Source organism: Eurosta solidaginis, chromosome 5 (assembly GCF_040869045.1).
Source record: "Eurosta solidaginis isolate ZX-2024a chromosome 5, ASM4086904v1, whole genome shotgun sequence".
In the NCBI taxonomy this organism is placed as follows: domain Eukaryota; kingdom Metazoa; phylum Arthropoda; class Insecta; order Diptera; family Tephritidae; genus Eurosta; species Eurosta solidaginis.
In genome coordinates this window covers 15038110-15062456 of record NC_090323.1, presented here as the reverse complement: position 1 = coordinate 15062456, position 24347 = coordinate 15038110, and the positions used below count along the sequence as shown (strand labels likewise).

Here is a 24347-nt window from a genome sequence, read left to right as displayed (position 1 = left end):
CACCCCGGGACGGCTTTCACATAACTTCCGAGTGGCATTTCATATTTCTCGCGCTTTAAGCGCCTTCTGTTGTTCCTGCTTACATTTCCCGTTTTTTTGTTTGTTTGTTTTTAGCGTGGTTTCTATGTAGCTACTGATTTGTTGCCACTCTTCAGGGCCGCTCAGCATTCTTGCTGTAACATTATCTATAGTGATTTGGCTCTTTCCTTGAACATAAGTCGGTTCTATCTCCATCGCCAGGATTTGAAGAAAGTGTGTTCGCCCTCGTCTGCATCGTCGCAAACGCACTTAGGATCTGCGCCCTTTTTTATGTTGTTGTTGTTGTTGTTGTAGCAGTGCTTCGCCCCATCCAATAGGTGTGACCGACCACAAATTGTCATCATTATCCTCTAACGGGAGTCCAAGGAAACTTGCTGTTTCAACAGGGGTGGACCATAATGAGAGGGGTGTTCGAGGCGTTGGTTTCACAATACAGTTGAAGAGATGGTTGGTGTTATGTGGGGACACATTACAAGCAGGACATATATTTTGTATGTCGGGGTTGATTCTGGATAGGTAAGAGTTTAACCTGTTACAGTATACAAATCAAAGTTGAGCTAGAGTGACTCGCGTTTCCCTAGGAAGTGTGGGTTCCTCTTCTGCAAGTTTAGGATATTGTTCTTTGAGTACAGGATTCACAGAGCACTTCCTGGCATAGAGGTCCGACGCCTGTTTGTGGAGTTCACTGATGACCTGCTTGTGTTTTTTTGGCTTCATACGTCTGTGTTCTCAGGTGCCGTATTTCCCAATAATGCTTACGCTTTTTTATCATGCGTAAATATTTTTGGAAGTACCCGTACTCGCAGAGCATTTCGTTTCGCTGTCCTTCTGCCTCGTTGTTCATTTTCCCACTGTTCATGCCACAACCTCAATGTTTCTTCCCTGCTTATGCGCTCGGTATTCGAATGTCTTTTTTGTTTCTCATAACCTTCTTCTTTCCAGCGCTACTAGGTCGTTGGGGACGCTGCGCTAATCACTTTTATGGCTGGTCCTGATACAGTGCAATGAGCGGAGACTATTCTCAGAGCTGCTGTTCAATGTACAGCTATGATGTATGTGGGATCTCTGACGTTTGCCATCAGCCTGCTCAGCAACGAACTGGCACTATTTCCGTCGTTAACGCTGGCTCCTCAATAAACGAAGTTCTTCACAACTTCAAGTTAGTTTCTATCGATGGCGACGTGACGTCATTAGGCAACAAATGTAAGCTTTAGAGCAGTCAAACGCTGCTTTTAAACCGACAAATAGATGCTGACCTCCGATACTCTTAAATGAGGTCTTCTTAAAGATTTATGGTATTGTGAAGATCCGGTTGATGATATACTTACCGATCTGATCTGACATGTGTCTTTTGATGTAAGCTTTTGAATATCTGGGCGGCCAGGTCCATCATTTCTTGGCGCATCATTGACTACGGGCCAGAAAATTTCCCATCTCACTTCGTTCTAGTCCAATAGAGGACCGTAGACTCAATCGTCACGCAATAGGGTAACAGGTTCATCACAGTTCGTTTGAAGCGGGAGGAAAGGTTTTCTCCATAATTTAATTACGCTCTAGACTTCGGCTACCAGGTCGCATTTTTATTCGGCAGAATGTTACCAAGACCTTGAACCCTCTGTAACCGTGTCATCCTTTTCCTTGGCGGTGCGACATTCTACGTCATATCACTTGTTGTATTGCACTCTTCAAAAAGAAAGTGTAAGAGCAGAAAGTCGGCAAAATTTCCCCTCTTCCCGTGATGTAAGTGAATGAAAGTGCTGTAGCAATCCATAAAACATTTTTTTTATTGAAACTAAGTTTTTTTTTTAAATTACTAATTTTAAAATTTCGCAAAAGCTCCCCCTTTATTAAATAAGAAGTATTATTGAACAATTTCAATACACCTTCAACCCTTATTGTTGTAATCGACTGGTCCTTTGTTATAATAATTTGGCGGACCTTTATTACTCTGCTGTTGTTGTGCCAGGATATATGGGTAGGCATAAGCAGCTTGATAGGCATTGCAGTCGGGGCAAACTCCTGGCTGTCCAGGTGGACCTCTGCCACCAGGTTCACCAGGGGCACCAGGTACTCCCGGCTCACCATGTCTACCAGGTAAACCATCAACACAACGACCTTCAGGCCCCTGTTGTCCTGGCGGACCAATTGGTCCTGAATGACCAATACCATCTTCACCACGATCACCTTTCTCACCCGGGAGACCACGTCCACCGATCTCACCCTGCGGTCCCTGCAAACCGGGAAGGCCATGATAGCCGCGCTCTCCTTGTAGGCCTTGTGGACCAGGCTCACCTAAAAAAAACATGTAAACGTATATAATAATTGTGAAAATATTTATTAAATCTCGTCTATGTATACCTTGAAGTCCCTGTGGGCCTGGTGCTCCAGGGCGTCCATAGCCACGTTGACCTGGTGGACCAGGTGGACCCGTGAATGTTGATGCTATCTCACTTATGTACTCTATACAAAGTATTAGCTTTAGTATTTATGAACCTCAGAGGAGAATGAGTTCCTTACCTCTTACAACTCCTAAACAAATTTCTCGTATTTCTCGCTCATCTACTTTTAGCACTTCACCAGATATTCCAGGTGGGCCAGGCGGTCCGGGTGGTCCTATTGGTCCAATAATGCCCGGATATCCTTGCTCTCCTTTCATTCCTGGTAAGCCGTCGAATCCATCAATGGCCGGTCTTCCCGCTTCTCCCTTCTGTCCTTTAACACCGTCAAGGCCTGGAAGTCCTGGTGATCCGATTACAGTCTCCACACCACTTTCACTCGTTTGACCACTCGTTATAACAGCACCTGGTAGCCCAGGTGGTCCCATAGCGCCTGGTTCATCTTTCAATCCTGATAAACCAGCTATACCAGGAGCTCCAGGTAAACCTTGCTGGCCTCTCAAACCATCCAAGCCAGGTCGTCCCTCCAAGCCAGTCTCACCTTTTTCACCTTTTAGCAGTTGTCGATCATAATGAGTTGGATATGGGTTGTATTGACCGGATTGCGCCTGGTGGTCCCTTTTAAATATGATATATAAGTTAGGGAAAATAATATGTTTTTGCATGAACTTACCTGTGAGCCCGGTGGACCAGGTGGTCCTGGAGGTCCTGCGGGACAAACTTCAGGGCATTCTGCATGCAACTCTTCTCCGTGCAACGAAGATGGAGTGGATGAAGGAAAATATGAGGGGTAATTACTTGTCGTTAAGAAAGTTAAGTCTGGGCGTCGGGGTGTCGAAGAGGGCACTGAATATGGGCGTGGTGTCGAATATGGTTCCACTTGCACTACCTCTCTAGGAGCACTCGAATATTGTGGCAGATCTTCACAAGTCGTACGTTCTGGCTTGTCAACATCACAACTAAATATCATCCATTGCAAGTCAATCTATGAGAGTAAAAGTTTTCAATTATCCCATGCTGCCTACATAAAATGATCCGTACTTACCGGCACTGTACTTCTTGTTTTACAATCTCGTGCCACTGTAAAGGCACCCTGGGTCGAATCAATTGGACTGCGTACATCAAGCGGAGCCTGCAAACTACCATTACGATCTGCTACTGGTGCACAATCAACCCAGAGACGCACAGCATCCTGTGTAACACCCAGCATAACTTTATGCCACGAATGATCAAAAATCTGAAGAAGATACAAAGAAATGTGACAAGCAAAAATCACCCCAACTATTTCTTTCGCTTACCTCCAGCTCCTCAAAGGTCACAGTTTGCATAGAACCATCATACTTTGGTACCGAAAACTCAATCGCATTGTAGATAGGATTCATAATAACGCTCATTTGTGATTCGTATTGATAATCGGATAGCTCAAAAAGGTACCATTCATTTGGTGGATCAAATTCGGGTACACGGAAAGTACACTCAAATGAGAATGCATCTGGTACACCTTTAGGGAATGCTTGTGCAGATGCTATGGTCATGTTGGAGTATTCCTCAAAGTGATAGGCTGTTTGATAGCCAGTCGAACCGACGATTTGCTGTACGCCCTCATACTGATGATGGTAATCATCAAAATGATAAGATGATATGATATCGTAATTTGTTAGATCGGGGTCACCTGCTCGCTGCACGCTGCATGGGCTTACTGGTACAAATCCGTCCTCCTCTTCTTGATCGTAGGCGCCTAAATCGAAATCTTTGTGAGAATAAGAAACAAGTTTGTTAAAAGATAGTCGGCTTTGTACGTGTTGTGGTATATGAAGGTTCCTTAATTTCGATATAATATTCCAGTCCCAAAGGGCGACAAGCACTTCAACTGGTATGAGCTTGGCTTGGCGCCCGCCACATGAAAATTTCTGCCAATGAAAAACTATTTAACAAGACTCTTTTCCCTGATGACGAGGACAAGTGTCTGGAATTTGCGGACGAGAAAGTACCGCCAGGCTGAAGGCAAATCCTGACATTGCCACCATTCAAGCAGCAAGATTGACGGAGCAATGCAAAGCGGCAATGGGACCCTGCAGCCATAAGGAGGGAAAGGGAATTCCCTCTCATTACCACAGGCTTCCAGCGAGCCACAATAAAAACTGGTACAATGAGGAATGTTGCGTGATAGTTACACGAAAAAAGTGCGAGGAGCTCCAGATGCTGGCTGATATGAATAATGTCTAAAAATTCTATTAAAAAAATCAGTGTACTTAACCTGTGGGGGTACATTTCTTCTCATTTCCAAATAAGTAGAGGAATAATGAAACCGATGTTCCAATCCCTGATGAAGGAATAAACGTTCCACTGCCCAACTACAATGAAGTTAGAATGGCAATATCTCGGATTAAAGTAACGACGCACTTTCCGACAAGCTTTTCCAAAGCGGAGGCGAAGAGCTAGTGAAAAGCATACACGAACTCCTCTGAAAAATTCAATCGGACGAGCGTAAATTAATTTAATTTAAGAGACTTCTGACCAATACACTAGAGAGGTGGTGATTCAAATCGCGCTCATTACCAAAGAATAAGACTTCTTAATATCGCGTCTAAAGGATATCAAGGATACTGTGAAAAAAGAGAAGCCTAAAGTCAACGAATCGTTTGGATCTTATCAGTTCGAACTCAGACCTCAAGTATACTATCCAGTGTCCGACCGATGCTCAATTTTTGGCCGATGCCGATGCCGATGCCGATGCCGATTAATCGGTCGGACTCTAATACTATCGTTCAGATCTGCACACAAAACCCGAGAAAAGATACACGATAAGAAAATTGACGCAAAATTGTTTGCCTTCAAAGCAGCTTTTTACAGCACAAAAATCAATTGCCTGTATGGCTCTACGTCTGAATTTAACTTCCCTTCAAAGCTTATAAGGCTTTCAGGATAGCATTGAGCAACATCACCAGTTCCGTAAGGTTTGGAAAGGATTTCTTCGAGTCTGCTAAGAGCTCATGATAGAGAAGTTTTTTAACGGCAGAGCGACAATCACATTTAAATAGAGTAAATGTGGTTTATTTCGGGCAGAGAGCTTCAAGAAATAAAAATTTCTCTTCGAGATTTTCTAAGCAGAGTTTTTATTTCACTTCATATATAATTGTTATTTGGTAGAAGAAACAAACCTCCGGCAGGTAACAGTTACAAAGCGAGAAAAATGAGTAAATCGCTGAATTAAAACACTTTCAATTTTCTAGGCTTCAAGTTTTTTTTTTATTATACTCAGTTGAGCAGAGCTCACAGAGTATATTAAGTTTGATTGGATAACGGTTGGTTGTACATATATAAAGGAATCGAGATAGATATAGACTTCCATATATCAAAATAATCAGGATCCAAAAAAAATTTGATTGAGCCATGTCCGTCCGTCCGTCCGTCCGTTAACACGATAACTTGAGTAAATTTTGAGGTATCTTGATGAAATTTGGTATGTAGGTTCCTGAGCACTCATCTCAGATCGCTATTTAAAATGAACGATATCGGACTATAACCACGCCCACTTTTTCGATATCGAAAATTTCGAAAAACCGAAAAAATGCGATAATTCATTGCCAAATGCGGTTAAAGCGATGAAACTTGGTAGATGGGTTGACGTTATGACGCAGAATAGAAAATTAGTAAGATTTTGGACAATGGGCGTGGCACCGCCCACTTTTACAAGAAGGTAATTTAAAAGTTTTGCAAGCTGTAATTTGGCAGTCGTTGAAGATATCATGATGAAATTTGGCAGGAACGTTACTACTATTACTATATATGTGCCAAATAAAAATTAGCAAAATTGGATGAAGAACACGCCCACTTTTTAAAAAAAATTTTTTTTTAATTCAAATTTTAACAAAAAATTTAATATCTTTACTGTATATAAGTAAATTAAGTCAAAATTCAACTCCAGTAATGATATGATGCAACAAAATACAAAAATAAAAGAAAATTTCAAAATGGGCGTGGCTCCGCCCATTTTCATTTAGTGTGTCTAGAATTTTTTTAATGCCATAAGTCGAACAAAAATTTACCAATCCTTTTGAAATTTGGTAGGAGCATAGATTCTATGACGCTAACTGTACTCTCTGTGAAAATGGTCGAAATCGGTGGAAGCCACGCCCAGTTTTTATACACAGTCCACCGTCTGTCCTTCCGCTCGGCCGTTAACACAATAACTTGAGCAAAAACCGATATATCTTTACTAAACTTAGCCCACGTACTTACCTGAACTCACTTTATCTTGGTATAAAAAATGGCCGAAATCCGACCATAACCACGCCCACTTTATCGATATCGAAAATTACGAAAAATTAAAAAAATGCCATAATTCTATACCAAATACGAAAAAAGGGATGAAACATGGTAACTGGATTGGTTTATTGACGCAAAATATAACTTTGGAAAAAACTTTGTAAAATGGGTGTGACACCTACCATATTAAGTAGAAGAAAATGAAAAAGTTCTACAAGGCGAAATCAACAGGCCTTGGAATCTTGGCAGGAATACTGTTAGTGTTATTGAATATATAAATAAATTATCAGTACCCGACAGATGATTTTCTGGATCACCTGATCCACATTTGGTCGATATCGCGAGAACGCCTTCACATATATATCTAAGGGCCACTCGCTTTTAAAACCCTCATTAATACCTTTAATTTGATATCCATATCGTACAAACACATTCTAGAGTCAACCCTGGCCCACCCTAATGGCGATATCTCGAAAAGGCGTGCACCTATAGACCTAATGCCCACTCCCTCTTAAAATGCTCAGTAACACCTTTCGTTTGATACCCATATCGTAAAAACATTCTAGAGTCACCCCTGGCGCACCCTAATGGCGATATCTCGAAAAGGCGTCCACCTATAGACCTAATGTCCACTCCCTCTTAAAATGCTCAGTAACACCTTTCCTATGATACCCATATCGTACAAACATTCTAGACTCACCCCTGGCCCACCCTAATGGCGATATCTCGAAAAGTGGTCCACCTATAGACCTAATGCCCACTCCCTCTTAAAATGCTCAGTGACACCTTTCGTTTGATACCCATATCGTACAAACATTCTAGAGTCACCCCTGGCCCACCCTAATGGCGATATATCGAAAAGGCGTCCACCTATAGACCTAATGCCCATTCCCTCTTAAAATGCTCAGTAACACCTTTCGTTTGATACCCATATCGTACAAACATTCTAGAGTCACCCTTGGTCAACCTTTATGGCGATATCTCGAAAAGGCGTCCACCTATAGAAATGAGGATTACTCCCTTTTAAAATACTCATTACCACCTTTCATTTGATACCCATATCGTACAAACACATTCTAGAGTCACCCTGGCCCACCCTAATGGCGATATCTCGAAAAGGCGCCCACCTATAGACCTAGTGCCCACTCCCTCTTAAAATGCTCAGTAACACCTTTCGTTTGATACCCATATCGTACAAACATTCTAGAGTCACCCTTGGTCCACCTTTATGGCGATATCTCGAAAAGGCGTCCACCTATAGAACTAAGGATTACTCCCTTTTAAAATACTCATTACCACCTTTCATTTGATACCCATATCGTACAAACACATTCCAGAGTCACCCCTGGCCCACCCTAATGGCGATATCTCGAAAAGGCGTCCACCTATGGACCTAATGCCCACTCCCTGTTAAAATGCTCAGTAACACCTTTCGTTTGATACCCATATCGTACAAACACATTCTAGAGTCACCCCTGGCCCACCCTAATGGCGACATTTCGAAAAGGCGTCCACCTATAGACCTAATGCCCACTCCCTCTTAAAACGCTCAGTAACACCTTTCATTTGATTCCCATATCGTACAACTAGAGACACCCCTGGTGCACCTTTATGGCGATATCTCGAAACGGCGTCCACCTAGGGAACTAAGGATCACTCCTTTTCAAAATACTCATTAACAGCTTTCATTTGATACCCATATCGTACAAACATATTCTAGAGTCACCCCTGGTCCACCTTTATGGGGATTTCTCGAAAAGGCGTTCACCTATAGAACTAAAGCCCATTCCCTTTTAAAATACTCATTATCACCTTTCATTTGATACCCATATCGTACAAACACATTCTAGAGTCAGCCCTGGTCCACCTTTATGGCGATATCCCTAAATGGCGTCCATCCATAGAACTATGGCCTACTCTCTCTTAAAATACTCTTTAATACCTTCCATTTGATACACATGTCATACAACCACATTCCAGGGTTACCCTAGGTTCATTTTCCCACATGGTGATTTTCCTTATTTTGTCTCCATAGCTCTCAACTGAGTATGTAATGTTCGGTTACACCCGAACTAAGCCTTCCTTACTTGTTTTTATACTCAGTTGAGCAGAGCTCACAGAGTATATTAAGTTTGATTGGATAACGGTTGGTTGTACAGGTATAAAGGAATCGAGATAGATATAGACTTCCATATATCAAAATCATCAGGATCGAAAAAAAATTTGATTGAGCCATGTCCGTCCGTCCGTCCGTTAACACGATAACTTGAGTAAATTTTGAGGTATCATGATGAAATTTGGTATGAAGGATCCAGAGCACTCATCTCAGATCGCTATTTAAAATGAACGATATCGGACTATAACCACGCCCACTTTTTCGATATCGGAAATTTCGAAAAACCGAGAAAGTGCAATAAATCATTTCCAAAGAAGGATAAAGCGATGAAACTTTGTAGGTGAGTTGAACTGATGACACAAAATAGAAAATTTGTAAAATTTTGGACTATGGGCGTGACACCGCCCACTTTTAAAAGAAGGTAATTTAAAACTTTTGCAAGCTGTAATTTGGCAGTCGTTGAAGATATCATGATGAAATTTGGCAGGAACGTTACTCCTATTACTATATGTACCCTTAATAAAAATTAGCAAAATCGGTGAAGGACCACGCCCACTTTAAAAAAAAACTTTTTTTTAAGTAAAATTTTAACAAAAAATTTAATATCTTTACAGTAATGATATGGTGCAACAAAATACAAAAATAAAAGAGAATTTCAAAATGGGCGTGGCTCCGCCCTTTTTAATTTAATTTGTCTAGCATACTTTTAATGCCATAAATCGAACAAAAATTTACCAATCCATTTGGTAAGGGCGAAGTCGGTTGAAGCCACGCCCAGTTTTTATACACAGTCGACCGTCTGTCCTCCCGCTCGGCCGTTTACACGATAACTTGAGCAAAAAACGATATATCTTTACTAAACTTAGTTCACGTACTTATCTGAACTCACTTTATCATGGTATTAAAAATGGGCGAAATCCGACTATGAACACGCCCACATTTCCGATATCGAAAATTTCCAAAAATGAAAAAAATGCCATAATTCTATACCAAATACGAAAAAAGGAGTGAGAGATGGTGTTTGGATTGGTTTTTTAACGCAAAATATAACTTTAGAAAAAACTTTGTAAAATGGGTGTGACATCTACCATATTGAGTAGAATAAAAAGAAAAAATTCCGCAGAGCGAAATCAAAAGCCCTTGGAATCATGGCAGGAATACTGTTCGTGGTATTACGCACCGAAAAAAATTTTGCCATGTAAAACTAACATTTTACAATAGCTGTATTTCGTTGCTAACTAGTACAATTAAAACACTAGCTAGCTTACCGAATTGCATGGAAAGCAACAATAAAAAGTAATCGAGTTGAGTTGGCTAAGCGCTTTCAGTTGAAACCGCTTAGGTAATTATCAACCTGATTGATAGTGTGGTATAGTGTTGCATATTCAAAAATAGGGCACTATTGTGAACGAGCGAATGAAATGAACATACGAATGTGCAGATAAACAAAAATAACAGCATGGCGGCAGGGTGACATACATACAAACAAACACACGCATTTCATGTATTTTGTTTTTGTAATTCTCTGGTTGAGTGTCAAAAACATACTGCGCTAGAATTAGAAATGTCATAGCAGAAAAATAAAGTAAGAATTAGCTGATAAACCTCCACCATCTGTATGGTTTTGGCATAATGAAACTGTTTAGCTAGTTGAAGCGTTTTCTTCAAGCTCGCTTGAAAAAAAATACACATAAATTTTATTTGCAATGTAAACGAAATAGTGCTAATTTCACATTTAAAATGGTTAAATCCACGTTATTGTAGGCATTTTGAAAATAAAATTATCAAAGTGATATATCAATGTACTACGTTGCAATGTCAAATTTTAATGTAAAAATTACATTATAATTTCATCAGTCGACATTAACATTATATTGTGGAAATGATTTGATATTTTGTTGCATTAACAACGTATAATATATTTTCTTCGCAGCGTTTTACATTAAATTGTTGATATGATATGAAATTTTGTTGGCCTAACAATAAAATGTAAATATAACTACGTGTAATGTACTTCGATGTCGTTTGGTATGATGCAATAATACGAAAGCATGATCGCGTCAGTTCGTGTCGACATGCCTTCGTTGTACGCCGCGGTTGGTGAGACATTTTTTAGAAGATATTAAATAATAGTAAAATAATAAACAAAAACACTCAGTAATTGTTAAAAATGGAAGAAACTTTAATTCCCATTTTGTTGAGTTCAGAAGACGACATTGTTTTCGCTGTTGAAAAAAAGGAGCATCCAATTAACGCCGAGCAAAATTTGGAAGCAATTGACAGCGATCAAAAAGAAGATGACCAGTTAAAGAAACTGCTGAAAGAGTTAAATGTGGAGTAGACTTTGGCAGCATTTAATAATATTAATTAAAATCATTCAATAATAAATAAATAATATATTTTGCACATCACACGTAGCTTGCGGATTCACCTACAATAGGCTAAAATATTTAAATAAGGACGATTTGGAGCAGATTTTTCCTGGAAACGGAAATATTGGCCTCAGGGTCGAACTCAGGGAAAAAATGGCTGCTTGGCACTGATGACATGATACGAAACTTTTATTCTCTCTAAATTCGTTTCCAGTAATGGGTCTTGAAGTTCATTCGATTGTAAACAAAAGTTCGTTCGTTTCCAAGAATGGGTCTTGAACATCAGATGGCTATAGAGTTGCCTAAACTACCCAAAAAAAAAAACTAAGAAATCCGTTCGGTTTCATTATTTTCAAAAAATCAGAAAGTAAGGTGATAAAAAGTTATTAAAATTTATAAAAAGGGCAAAGTTTTGTAGAAATATTTTGTGGTAGATAAGTGAAAAAATATGAAATAATATATTTCGATTGCGTTGCTTTGCTTTGTTGCGCTTGCACCGCCATAAGATAACAATGAACGGCTAGCCCCTTTTTCACTTTGATGCGACCAAAATGTTTATTTACATACATATGTATATCCACATACAATAAAAAACGCAAAAAATTTATAAGAAATTCCGAAATTAGATCACTTGGTGAAGTATCTGCGTTGTCGTCCGCAAAAGGCTGTTAATTATACATGTTGCGTTAACCTATACGTATACCTACAATTTATCTCAGCTGTCAAAAGTGGAATGTTGCAACGCTCCACAAAAACCTGGCCTTTATGCATCCATTTACATCAATGCGAAGACTAAGAAGCTGACTTTTTCTCTAATCGAAAGCTGCTATCAAAACCCGTTTCGTGTGCAGCCCTTCGATGAAAGCTGTTGTCACTGATAAATTTTCCACGGGTGAAAAATAGTTATGTTTTCTTCGGATTTGTAATCCTGACAAAAATTCGATTTTTTTGATATCCCATTTGACAATCTTGAGTAAGTTTTCAGTGAAAATTATAAATTAAACCTTTACCATGTAAAATACCCCAAAGTTATTCTGAAATGCCCAAATTTGATTTTGAGTATGATGGTATCTATGGCCAATATTATAAAAAATGCACATTTTCACGTGCTCTCAGAGAGCGAGAAGTTTCATATCATGTCATCTGTGCTGCTTGGAATACAAGAATGGCAACATATATATTTTTTCTTTTTAATACAAAATATATACAACATACATATCAAATTTTACTCAGTTTTCGGATATGGATACACCTTCAAGCAGCTCAAGTTCCATGCGCAGTTTGAGCAATTCCCAAGATTGTGAGAGTAGCTGTATTACATCAATATTCTTAGAGCTGGAGTCATTGGTGCCGTATGTCGTATCGCTGTATCCGTATCCCTAACGTAATCAGCTGTTTATCGTTACGACGGTAAACCAAAACCCAATTGGTTGGCTACGATACGGTTACGACCTTAGCGGCACCAATAATCGATTGCATTGATTCTCATAAGATTGGTCGAATCAGCTGTTATTAGGTTACCGATACGGTTACCGATAAAGCACCTATGTCTCCAGCTTAGCGGTAACCGACTTGTCAATTATTTGTCGTTCTTTTATAAATGTATATGCTTTATATCCCTTTAACTGATTAGAGTGTTGGCAGCATTCTTAAATATTCCGCACCTGGAATAAACAATTTCAATTCATACTTCGAGAAAAAAAATGCATCTTGTTGACAAGAAAAAATTGCTGAATGTTATTACAGAATCATTTTTTGATTTCAAACGGAAGAATTACACCATACCGCAGCCATTGCAAATGGAAAAAATTTCACAAGAAATCGCCGAAATTTTTCCTTCGGAGAGCAAATATATGTATTTATTACGTATCTAGGAAACAGAGTCGGAAGGCAACTTCAGGTGGTCTTCTGTTTAATCGATTTAATAAATTAAATTGGAAACCTTTCAGAAGCAACAAAAATTCAGAATCCCCAATAGAAACAACCAACAGTGTTGCAAAAGTTAAGCCAGGAGCGTATCAGTCATGAGTTTAACTTACAAATGTTGCACATATAAAAAAGGCTACTTTTTTACAAAAATAGACAATAAAGTCATTAAACTATACGAAATTTTGAACATTTTAATATACAATAGTAGCGTGCTCCGTCTACCACACCGAAGATCCTGGGTTCACGCCATGGGAAAAGCAACATCAAAATTTTAGAAACAAGTTTTTTCAATTAGAAGATAATTTTTCTAAGCGGAGTCGACCCTCGGCAGTGTTTGCCAAGCACTCCGAGTGTATTTCTGCCATGAAAAGCTCTCAGTGAAAACTCATCTGCCTTGCAGATGCCGTTCGAAGTCGGCATAAAACAAGTAGGTCCCGTCCCGCCAATTTGTAGGAAAAATTAAAAAAAGAGCACGACGCAAACTGGAAGAGAAGCTCGGCTTTAAATCTCTTCGGAGGTTATCATACTTTTTTCGCAATTATTAATATAAAAACTTTTACTGGTCCACCTATACATTTATTTTACATTCCTGACGGAACTATATTAATAACAAATGAGGAAGGCTAAGTTTGGGTGTAACCGAACATTACATACTCAGTTGAGCTCTATGGAGACAAAATAAGGGAAAATCACCATGTAGGAAAATGAACCTCGGGTAACCCTGGAATGTGTTTGTATGACATGCGTATCAAATGGCAGGTATTAAAGAGTATTTTAAGAGGGAGTGGCCATAGTTCTATAGGTGTACGCCTTTTCGAGATATCGCCATAAAGGTGGACCAGGGGTGACTCTAGAATTAATTTGTACGATATGGGTATCAAAAGTGGGTGGGCCTTAGTTCTATGGGTGGACGCCTTTTCGAGATATCGCCATAAAGGTGGACCAGGGATGACTCTAGAATTAATTTGTACGATATGGTTATCAAATGAAAGGTGTTAATGAGTATTTTAAAAGTGGGTGGGCCTTAGTTCTATGGGTGGACGCCTTTTCGAGATATCGCCATAAAGGTGGACCAGGGATGACTAGAATGCGTTTGTACAATATGGGTATCAAACGAAAGGTGTTAATGAGTATTTTAAAAGGGAGTGGGCCTTAGTTGTATAGGTGGATGCCTTTTCGAGATATCGCCATAAAGGTGGACCAGGGATGACTCTAGATTTCGTTTGTACAATATGGGTATCAAACGAAAGGTGTTAATGAGTATTTTAAAAGGGAGTGGGCCTTAGTTCTATAGGTGGACGCTTTTTCGAGATATCGCCATAAAGGTGGACCAGGGGTGACTCTAGAATTAATTTGTACGATATGGGTATCAAATGAAAGGTGTTAATGAGTATTTTAAAAGTGGGTGGACCTTAGTTCTATGGGTGGACGCCTTTCGAGATATCGCCATAAATGTGGACCAGGGATGACTTTAGAATGCGTTTGTACAATATGGGTAACAAACGAAAGGTGTTAATGAGTATTTTAAAAGGGAGTGGGCCTTAGTTCTATAGGTGGACGCCTTTCCGAGATATCGCCATAAAGGTGGACCAGGGGTGACTCTAGAATTAATTTGTACGATATGGGTATCAAATGAAAGGTGTTAATGAGTATTTTAAAAGGAGTGGGCCTTAGTTCTATAGGTGGATGCCTTTTCGAGATATCGCCATAAAGGTGGACCAGAGGTGACTTTAGAATTTTTTTACGATATGGGTATCAAATGAAAGGTGTTAACGAGTATTTTAAAAGGGAGTGGTGGTAGTTGTATATGTGAAGGCGTTTTCGAGACATCGACCAAAATGTGGACCAGGGTGACCCAGAACATCACCTGTCGGGTACCGCTAATTTATTTATATATGTAATTCCACGAACAGTATTCCTGCCATGATTCCAAGGGCTTTTGATTTCGCCCTGCAGAACTTTTTCATTTTCTTTTACTTAATATGGTAGGTGTCACACCTATTTTACAAAGTTTTTTTCTAAAGTTATATTTTGCATAAATAAACCAATCCAATTACCATGTTTCAACCCTATTTTCGTATTTGGTATAGAATTATGGCACTTTTTTCATTTATCGTAATTTTAGATATCGAAAAAGTGGACGTGGTCATAGTCAGATTTCGGCCATTTTTTATACCAATAGAAAGTGAGTTCAGATAATTATGTGAACTGAGTTTAGTAAAGATATATCGATTTTTGCTCAAGTTATCGTGTTAATGGCCGAGCGGAAGGACAGACGGTCGACTGTGTATAAAAACTGGGCGTGGCTTCAACCGATTTCGCCCTTTTTCACAGAAAACAGTTATCGTCCTAGAATCTAAGCCGCTACCAAATTTCACAAGGATTGGCAAATTTTTGTTCGACTTATGGCATTAAATGTATCCTAGACAAATCAAATGAAAAAGGGCGGAGCCACGCCCATTTTGAAATTTTCTTTTCTTTTTGTATTTTCTTGCACCATATCATTACTGGAGTTGAATGTTGACACAATTTACTTATATACTGTAAAGATATTAAATTTTTTGTAAAAATTTCACTTTAAAAAAAAAATTTTTTTAAAAGTGGGCGTGGTCGTTCTCCGATTTTGATAATTTTTATTAAGCATACATATAGTAATAGGAGTAACGTTCCTGCCAAATTTCATCATGATATCTTCAACGACTACTAAATTGCAGCTTGCAAAACTTCTAAATTACCTTCTTTTAAAAGTGGGCGGTGCCACGCCCGTTGTCCAAAATTTTACTTATTTTCTATTCTGCGTCATAAGCTCAACTCATCTACCAAGTTCTTTTGTAATGAATTATCGCACTTTTTCGGTTTTTCGAAATTTTCGATATCGAAAAAATGGGCGTGGTTATAGTCCGATATCGTTCATTTTAAATAGCGATCTGAGATGAGCGCCCAGGAATCTACATACCAAATTTCGTCAAGATATCTCAAAATTTACTCAAGTTATCGTGTTAACGGACAGACGGACGGACGGACGGACATGGCTTAATCAAATTTTTTTTCGATACTGATGTTTTTGATATATGGAAGTCTATATCTATCTCGATTCCTTTATGCCTGTACAACCAACCGTTATCCAATCAAAGTTAATATACTCTGTGAGCTCTGCTCAACTGAGTATAACAAATAAAATATTTTGAATCAAATTGTTTTATAAAAACATTTTGAGTTAATAAAATTAATTATTTTCAGTGTTTTATTTAACATTTCTAAAATATCAAAATGATATTGAATTTTTATAAACTAACATTTTAGTCATATAAAATTTACATATTTTTTAATGTAAATTTAACATCTAATATGTCAACCATACATTACATAATAGTGATTGTTTAACATTTTTCGTGTCTGTTTTGCATTAGAATATTATTAATTTTACATTTCTTAATGTAATATTAATAATGTTATAATGATAATAGCTTAATATCAATTTTAACATTTTTTAATGTTGGATGGCTTTTGTAACCAAAAAATGTTATTTTTACGGTAGTTTTTGGCACATTTTTAGTTCAGTGCGTATATAAATAAATTAGCGGTACCCGACAGATGATGTTCTGGGCCACCCATGTCCACATTTTGGTCGATATCTCGAAAATGCCTTCACATATACAACTGAGGGTCACTCCCTTTTAAAACCCTCATTAATACCTTTAATTTATATCGTAAAAACACATTCTAGAGTCATCCCTGGTCCACCTTTATGGCGATATCTCGAAAAGGCGTCCACCTATAGAACTGTGGCCCACCCCCCTTTTAAAATACTCTTTAATACTTTACATTTGATACCCATGTCATACAAACACATTCCAGGGCTACCCTAGGTTCATTTTCCTACATGATGATTTTCCCTTATTTTGTCTTCAAAGCTCTCAGCTGAGTATGTAATGTTCGGTTACATCCGAGCTTAGCCTTCCTTACTTGTTTTTATTTAGTTCCATATCAAAACGTGATAAGTGCACATACAACTTTTTTCGGATATTGATAGAACCATATTCTAGTTAACAATATCTTTATAAAAATTATAGGAATAATTGGTCTGACTTATTCAAAATTCTGATTCAATATTTGGATTTGTACTGAGACCTTACATTTTTTAATAACTTTTACTAAATTTTTTTTTTCGAAGGTGTTCCATTGGAATTATTGCGTTTTGATTTGGTGCTGCTCGTTTTTGTTTTTAATTATTTGCAATATGGTTTTTTTTGTAATAAATCAATTATATAACAATTATAAAAGGCATTGTCTTTTCGCCCGGAAAGTTCAATATTAAATTTTTCGGTTTTTTTTTTTCTTAATTACAATTTTTATTTTTAATAAAATTTTTTTTTTTTAATTCTATATCAACTAATTTTTCCTACTATTTTTCTTTATTTTACATCATTACGAACAAGAAACATATTTTTTTTTTTACAAATAACCACTGAGATTATAAATATGCTCTCTTCATACTGATTTACACACCATTTTGTCGTTTCGTTATCTCAGCACTGTTCGGCGCAGCTCCAAAAATTATCGTAACAGCTAATATGAGGTTTAATAAATACATCACACTACAAGCCGCTAGGCACTTTGATTAATATAGTCCTTTATTAATCACACTATTTTCATTAATGAAAGTTTTAAATCAAATCTTTCTAAGATTTTCCAAGTCGAATTAAGCTCTTCGGTTGCCAAAGACCACCACGCAACTGAATAATTGATTATTAAAGTCGCCTCAAGCACCCTTGCTCTACAAATCAATTAATCCACGCAATTGTCACAATTATCAGATCTTGCTACAAAATACATAGGCAAACTTATTGTTCTAAGCTTTCTATTAATACAACGCATCTTATCGCTTCGAAGTTTTGGAGCGTCGATGACAGAACCATTTGGTTTTTAATCGTTTTAACAGTTCTGTGTTGCAAAATGTACATTAGACTGGATCGAGAAAACAAGTTTGCCATTATTCAAACCTCGCATTAAAGAACGCTTCTATAAAAAGCGATGACTTTTGTGGCTCTCCTGCGCTCCCAACAATGAACAAATGGCTTCGCCAAAGCGCATACTCAAAGCAAACGATTCAGGAAAAATGTCTTGCTGCTACGATGCTGCGTAAATCGCGTGGGGAAGAAGGACTTTCTAATAAAAGTCAATTGAAAAACTAGTTAGGTTTCTCTCTGAGAAACCCAATAAATTTTTGATTTTACAATACCAAGAACACAGCTATTATACATTTTATGGGAGTTGCTGTAGTAGCACGCTTGCACTTAGATAAGCAGTATAAACCTCCTACAGCTAGCAAGCAAGCTTTGGGTTGGAAAAAGCCAAAAAGCTCAGTCAAAAGTCAAATAATTTTTAAAAAAATCTGTATATATAAAAGAAAGTGGTGTTAGTTACACTACGCATAACTCAAGAACGGATGAACCAATTTGGCTGAAAATTGGCGGAGAGGTAGCTTAGAACCAGGGAACGGACATAGGATACTTTTTATCCCGTTCTGGTTAGAGTCTTGAGATCAAAACGTGGACCTGGGTATTCCTGGGATGTGTTTGTACAATATAGGTATCAAAAGGAATCTGTTTATGAGTACTTTGATACTGGGTACTTTCCGTACCCCTGGGTGACTAGGATCTCGAGATATAGGCCAAAACGTGGACCCCCTAGAATGTGTTTATACAATATGGATATCAAATGAAATCTGTTGATGAGTGCTTTAGTACAGGGTAGCTTTCATACTTATTGGTGCCTAGGGTCTCGAGATATAGGCCAAAATGTGGACCCGGGCACCCCTAGAATGTGTTTATACAATATTGATATCAAATGAAAGTTGTTGATGAGTGCTTTAGTACAGGGAAGTTTTCATACCTATTGGTGACTAGGGTCTCGAAATATAGGCAAAACGTGGATCAGGGTAACAATACGGGGGTGTTTTTAAATTAGGGATATCAAATTGAAGCTGTTGATGTGTGCTTTAGTACAGAGTAAGTTTTATACCGCTGGGTGACTAAGGTCTGGAGATATAGGCTGAAACGTGGACCCGGATACACCTAGAATGTGTTTTTACATTATGGGTAACAAATTGAAGCTGTTGATGTGTGCTTTAGTACAGAGTAAGTTTTACACCGCTGGGTGACTAGGATCTCGAGATATAGGCCAAAACATGGACCCGGATACACCTAGAATGTGTTTTTACATTATGGGTATCAAAATGAAGCTGTTGATGTGTGCTTTAGTGCAGAGTAAGTTTTACACTGCTGGATGACTAGGGTCTCGAGATATAGGCCAAAACATGGACCCGGATACCCCTAGAATGTGTGTGTATTATGGATATCAAATGAAAGCTGTTGCTAAGAGCTTTAAAGTAATTTTCAATGTGATATTGGATTTAATCGCATCAACCTGGCAAAAGTGATAAATATGTATGCAAAGCCGAAATAAAGACATGAATTAATAATACCCACATGCCCATTTACATACTTTCTATTCGATTTGCCTGAAATTTGGTATATAAATTTGATGTGATAAAAACAGCACTCCGAGTGTATTTCTGCCATAAAAAGCTTCTAAGTGAAAACTCATTTGCCTTAAAGGCGACGTTCGGAGTCGGCGTAAAACATGTATATCCCGTCCCGCCAATTTGTAGGAAAAATTTAAGGAGCACGAGAGGTAATCGCACCGAAGTGATCCCAAAATGTTCCCGAAATTACTTTATCTGAAAAACAATGGTTCCTTATTGAAACCCGAATGTAATCCCTAACCGATGCTGAAATAGCTCCTAAGTGGTGTGAAAAGCAATTCCGCAATGATACTGAACCAGTCCCGAACACAATCCCGAAATCAACACGAAAATAGTTCGGGAGTGATTCCGAAATGGTGCCGAGAAGGAATAGCATTGTTCAACTTTGTCTTTTATGGTACAAGCCAAAAAATAACTTTTAAACAAAAGGCGAAACAAAAATTGTGTGAAAAATAAGAACCACTCTAATATGCACATGTTATTTATATTAGAATATAACATTACTTGATCATTTTCCAATCCAAGAGATGTTCGCATTGCCCAATTTACGAGATAATCATAAGCTTAAGTCATATAATCATAACCTAATGTGGGTCATACGCGATAGTCTTGAGACCGTTTTCGGACATTTAATATTTTCACAAAATCAGTTAAGCAAATATGTATGTATATATTTGTGCGAGCATGCTTATTTTGTGTTTTTATGAGCGAGCAATCAAATCAACTCGTTGTAAACTACATAGTGTACCTATACCAAGTGTGTTCACTAAGCGATAAACGTCAAAACTACAAACAGCCTCAGTCACCTGATGGAAATCTCAGGTCTAGAGTCGCATTTTTGGTATCAACGACAACATTTTTGTCTACCAATCGTCTCGAATTTTTCAATTTTTCAATCATTCGGAGCATTCGGTAATGGTATCCATTTTGAATTCGCTGTCATTCCGAATCCAGCGAGTGCCTGTCAGAATGCTTGACAGATAAGTCAACACACTTGTACTTGTACACTATGGTAAACTATTTCACGACTAATATGAATCCCAAGCCAACTTAAGCTGGAGACATTGGTGCTTTATCGGTAACCGTATCGGTAACCTTTTAACAGCTGATTCGACCAACCTTATGAGAATCAATGCAATCGATTATTGGTGCCGCTAAGGTCGTAACCGTATCGTAGCCAACCAATTGGGTTTTGGTTTACCGTCGTAACGATAAACAGCTGATTACGTTAGGGATACGGATACAGCGATACGACATACGGCACCAATGACTCCAGCTTTATTCAGCCAACGGTTTTTCCTAGAACCAAAAAAATTTTTTTAACAATGGGGAGATTTCGGAAAGAAACTCACCAGTCTCAAACTTGTGAAAATAACTGCAGTACCCTCTGACATGGTGAATCAGTATTGGGCCCCCATTGGGAGGGAATTCTTGTTAAAAAAAGTTTTGTCTTTTTCGGACTAGTTTGAATTAGCCAGAAAATTATAGTTGTAAGCCAATATTTCCAGCAGGGTATCTGTGTACATATTAGTACATATATATGTATGTACTTTAGGGTGGGCCAAATTTATTGTTGAAAAGGCACATCCAGTTTCTGAATATATGGGTCATACTGAGTAATATTGTCCATGGGACCATAAGAATTTCGAGCACCCCTATTTTTGTTAGAAAATTTTATATCCCAATACGAATAGCGGCTCTCACAAATAAAATACATGAAAATAAATGTCAAATTCAGATTCGGATTGGGATATAAAATTTTCTGACAAAATTAGGGAGGCTAGAAATTCATTTCAGACCTATGGTCAGAACATGGGCAATATTACTCAGTATGACCCATAGATTCAGAAAGTGGATGTACATCTGAAGTTTTTTTCCCCCATTTTTCCCCATACAATTTGACCCGCCCTAATGTACATGTAGTATGTGTGTTGCATTTGGGTAGTTTTTGACAAATTACCACCATATCTTCGCAGTCCCGGAAACAAGAGATAATGCTTGTAACAATGACCTTGACCAAACAAATATGTCGAAAATATAATCTCCAGAAAAAATGCATAGGCCATGTACCGATTTTCGAATACGAAACAATTTCTTGTTATCAGTTCGACCGTCAGCAGAATCGTTCCTAATAAGCGTCGAGATATTTCAAATGCGTATACATAAATTAAACTTTAAGTTTTAAAGATCGTTTTCTGAAAAGAGAGTGTGAAACTTTATGTAAGAATATATTGGAAATGTTTCTTACGGTGCCCAAATCTCACTTGCTCCAAGACAGGCCTAATACTTAGGCAAGTTATGGCTGAGGAGACGTGCATGGGAATTTCCCTTACTTCTATTCGGCGACATGTTATGCATTATGAATGCCCAAGTTTAGCGACGGGTAGGAGCACATTGGCGGCCGCCGTGGTGTGATGATAGCGTGCTCCGTCTACCACACCGTATGCCCTGGGTTCACACCCCGGGCAAAGCAACATCAAAATTTTAGAAATAAGGTTTTTCAATTAGAAGAAAATTTTTCTAAGCGGGGTCGCCCCTCGGCAGTGTTTGGCAAGCGCTCCGAGTGTATTTCTGCCTGAAAAGCTCTCAGTGAAAACTCATCTGCCTTGCAGATGTCGTTCGGAGTCGGCATAAAACATGTAGGTCCCGTCCGGCCAATTTGTAGGGAAAATTAAGAGGAGCACGTCGCAAATTGGAAGAGAAGCTCGGCCTTAGATCTCTTCGGAGGTTATCGCGCCTTACATTTTTTTTTTTTTATAGGGGCACATTTGTCCAACCAGATATTTTCTAATTAGTCTTAAAAACCCAGCATAAGGGAAATCTCCTTGTGAACCGAAGATCGTTCAAAATCTCCCTTTTGTACCTCCGCCAGACTTTCAAAAAAACGTGCGCCCAGAAATGTGAACAATCTTGTTTGTAGTCGTGGGCATTAGCAGAGGATGTGATAAATCGACTGCTCTTCCATCTTTCTTGCAGCTTCTGTAGCGAGAGCTCATTAGTATGCGTCCTCCTGAAAGCATCGCAATAGCACCGATGTGATTTTCACAACAGATTTGTTCACTTCGACAAAAAACGTTTTCCTTTATTATCCGAATATGGGCATATAGGCCTTGAGACCTCACAATCATCCACCGCAAGTTTTTTCCGTCATAGTGTATTCCCCAGGAGATAGCCCAGGTGATATTTCCCACCTCCATAAGATATCCGATATAATCAAGGTGAATTCTTAAGATGGCTTCTAATGACTTGGCAGCCTGGTTAACAACGATGATTGTTACATTAAATTCAGATACTGGATCATCCTTTCCTGGTTCTTCCAAGCTGATCTCTCTATGGCATAGAACTTCGCCAGGAAAACACTGCAAGCATCGGGAAGTCGGTAAGACTGACTGAGCCGCAGATTCTTCGACTACAGGTTTGCCCCAGATTTCTTTACAGTTTTTGAACTGTCTGCTACTATTCATTGTCTAAGCCCTCCATACCCTCTTCAAGAATTCTTTACACTTTGTACTTTGAAGTCAACAATTGCCATAATATAGTACGTGATAGACGTTGATCAGTTTGGACACCGTATAATCGTCCTCTTGCGACGTCATCTAATATCTTAGCTTTTCTGTTGTCGGTGATTTCCAAATTTAGGATTCTCTTCGTCCAAGTGCCCCCTTGCGGACGAACACATGCAGCGGCCATGACCCAAGGTACCAAGGGTGGTTTAACGTATATGGTAACTAGGTTGCACACGTTGTCAGGACTGAGCGATCTACAACACAAGAGTTGGGTTTGAGCATGCAATTGACCCATCCCCACTTCATTTTGAGTAAAAGTATATAAGTTGCTACATGAACTTCGTATAAGACCCAAAGTCAATAACATGACGAATTCGGTGAAAGTAATGGACTTGATCTTATTTTAAGGTACAAGTAGGTAGTAGTAGCTACTCTACACATAATTTCTTTTTATCAATAAACAAAAAAATAAAAATAAAAAACATTTCAATTTCCCTCAAAACTTCGTTTAAGTTCTTCAATTTGTTTGTGCATTCGGTCAAAGCGGCAAAAGAAACAAAAAGGTGACTTAACAAAATAAAAATTGGATGACCCAATTATCGAAAACCGGATGATTCACTTAACAACAACAACAGCAAGAAACTTCGTATATTTCTTATTTGTTTTCCCAAAGCATTAAGAAGACGTTGAAACTTCTAGGAGGCTGTTAAGCGAATGCGCGCAATCTCAAATCTCACACTTGGACACTACGGCAGAGCATTTAAATTTCACCCAGACCGCTCAACATATACGACGACGCGAGTACAGTCCAAGCGAGAAAGTGGATAAACAAACAGAAGCAACTGCTACTACGTGTAACAACAACAAATTGTAAGTGGTAAACAAACAAAAGATGGACAAAACTAGCAGAACGAAACTGCGAAAAGACTAGCTGGCCAACTAGAGCTTTAAAGGCCGCTGTTTCAATTTTATACCTAGCTGTATTTAGTTGAGAGGGTTTAAAGAAGTAAGCGGTGCTTTGGAGTATAGAAAAAGGATCGGAATAGATAAAGACGTCTACAAATTTAGATATAACCTTGAAATCAGCAGTTATTGTAAAACATTTGGTGGGGGAATTGTGTCCTTCCTCCATTTGCCTCTATCCATTTCACTCTCCCTGCCTCTCACTATTTC

General features: G+C 38.5%; 1 protein-coding gene across 1 annotated transcript; it reads right to left on the bottom strand.

Annotated features, from left to right (window-relative positions):
* Positions 1-1799: 1799 nt before the first annotated feature.
* Positions 1800-17866, bottom strand: LOC137233639 (collagen alpha-1(IX) chain-like). The gene is made up of 7 exons (XM_067756842.1): positions 17631-17866; positions 3734-4185; positions 3481-3672; positions 3109-3420; positions 2557-3043; positions 2398-2499; positions 1800-2331 (listed from the first exon to the last, which is right to left on the bottom strand). The coding sequence occupies exons 1-7, from the start codon at positions 17713-17715 to the stop codon at positions 1925-1927; spliced, it is 2037 nt and encodes a 678-aa protein (XP_067612943.1). The 5' UTR covers positions 17716-17866; the 3' UTR covers positions 1800-1924.
* Between the last annotated feature and the right edge of the window lie 6481 nt (positions 17867-24347).

What these genes read in the sequence shown, in the direction of transcription:
- LOC137233639 (XM_067756842.1), bottom strand. Translation starts at nt 17,715, where the DNA reads ATGTATTTATTAAACCTCATATTAGCTGTTACGATAATTTTTGGAGCT. An exon ending in GATAACGAAACGACAAAATG is followed by an intron (nt 4,186 to 17,630) that starts GTGTGTAAATCA and finishes ATTCTCACAAAG; the next exon opens with ATTTCGATTTAGGCGCCTAC. An exon ending in AAACAAGAAGTACAGTGCCG is followed by an intron (nt 3,421 to 3,480) that starts GTAAGTACGGAT and finishes TTACTCTCATAG; the next exon opens with ATTGACTTGCAATGGATGAT.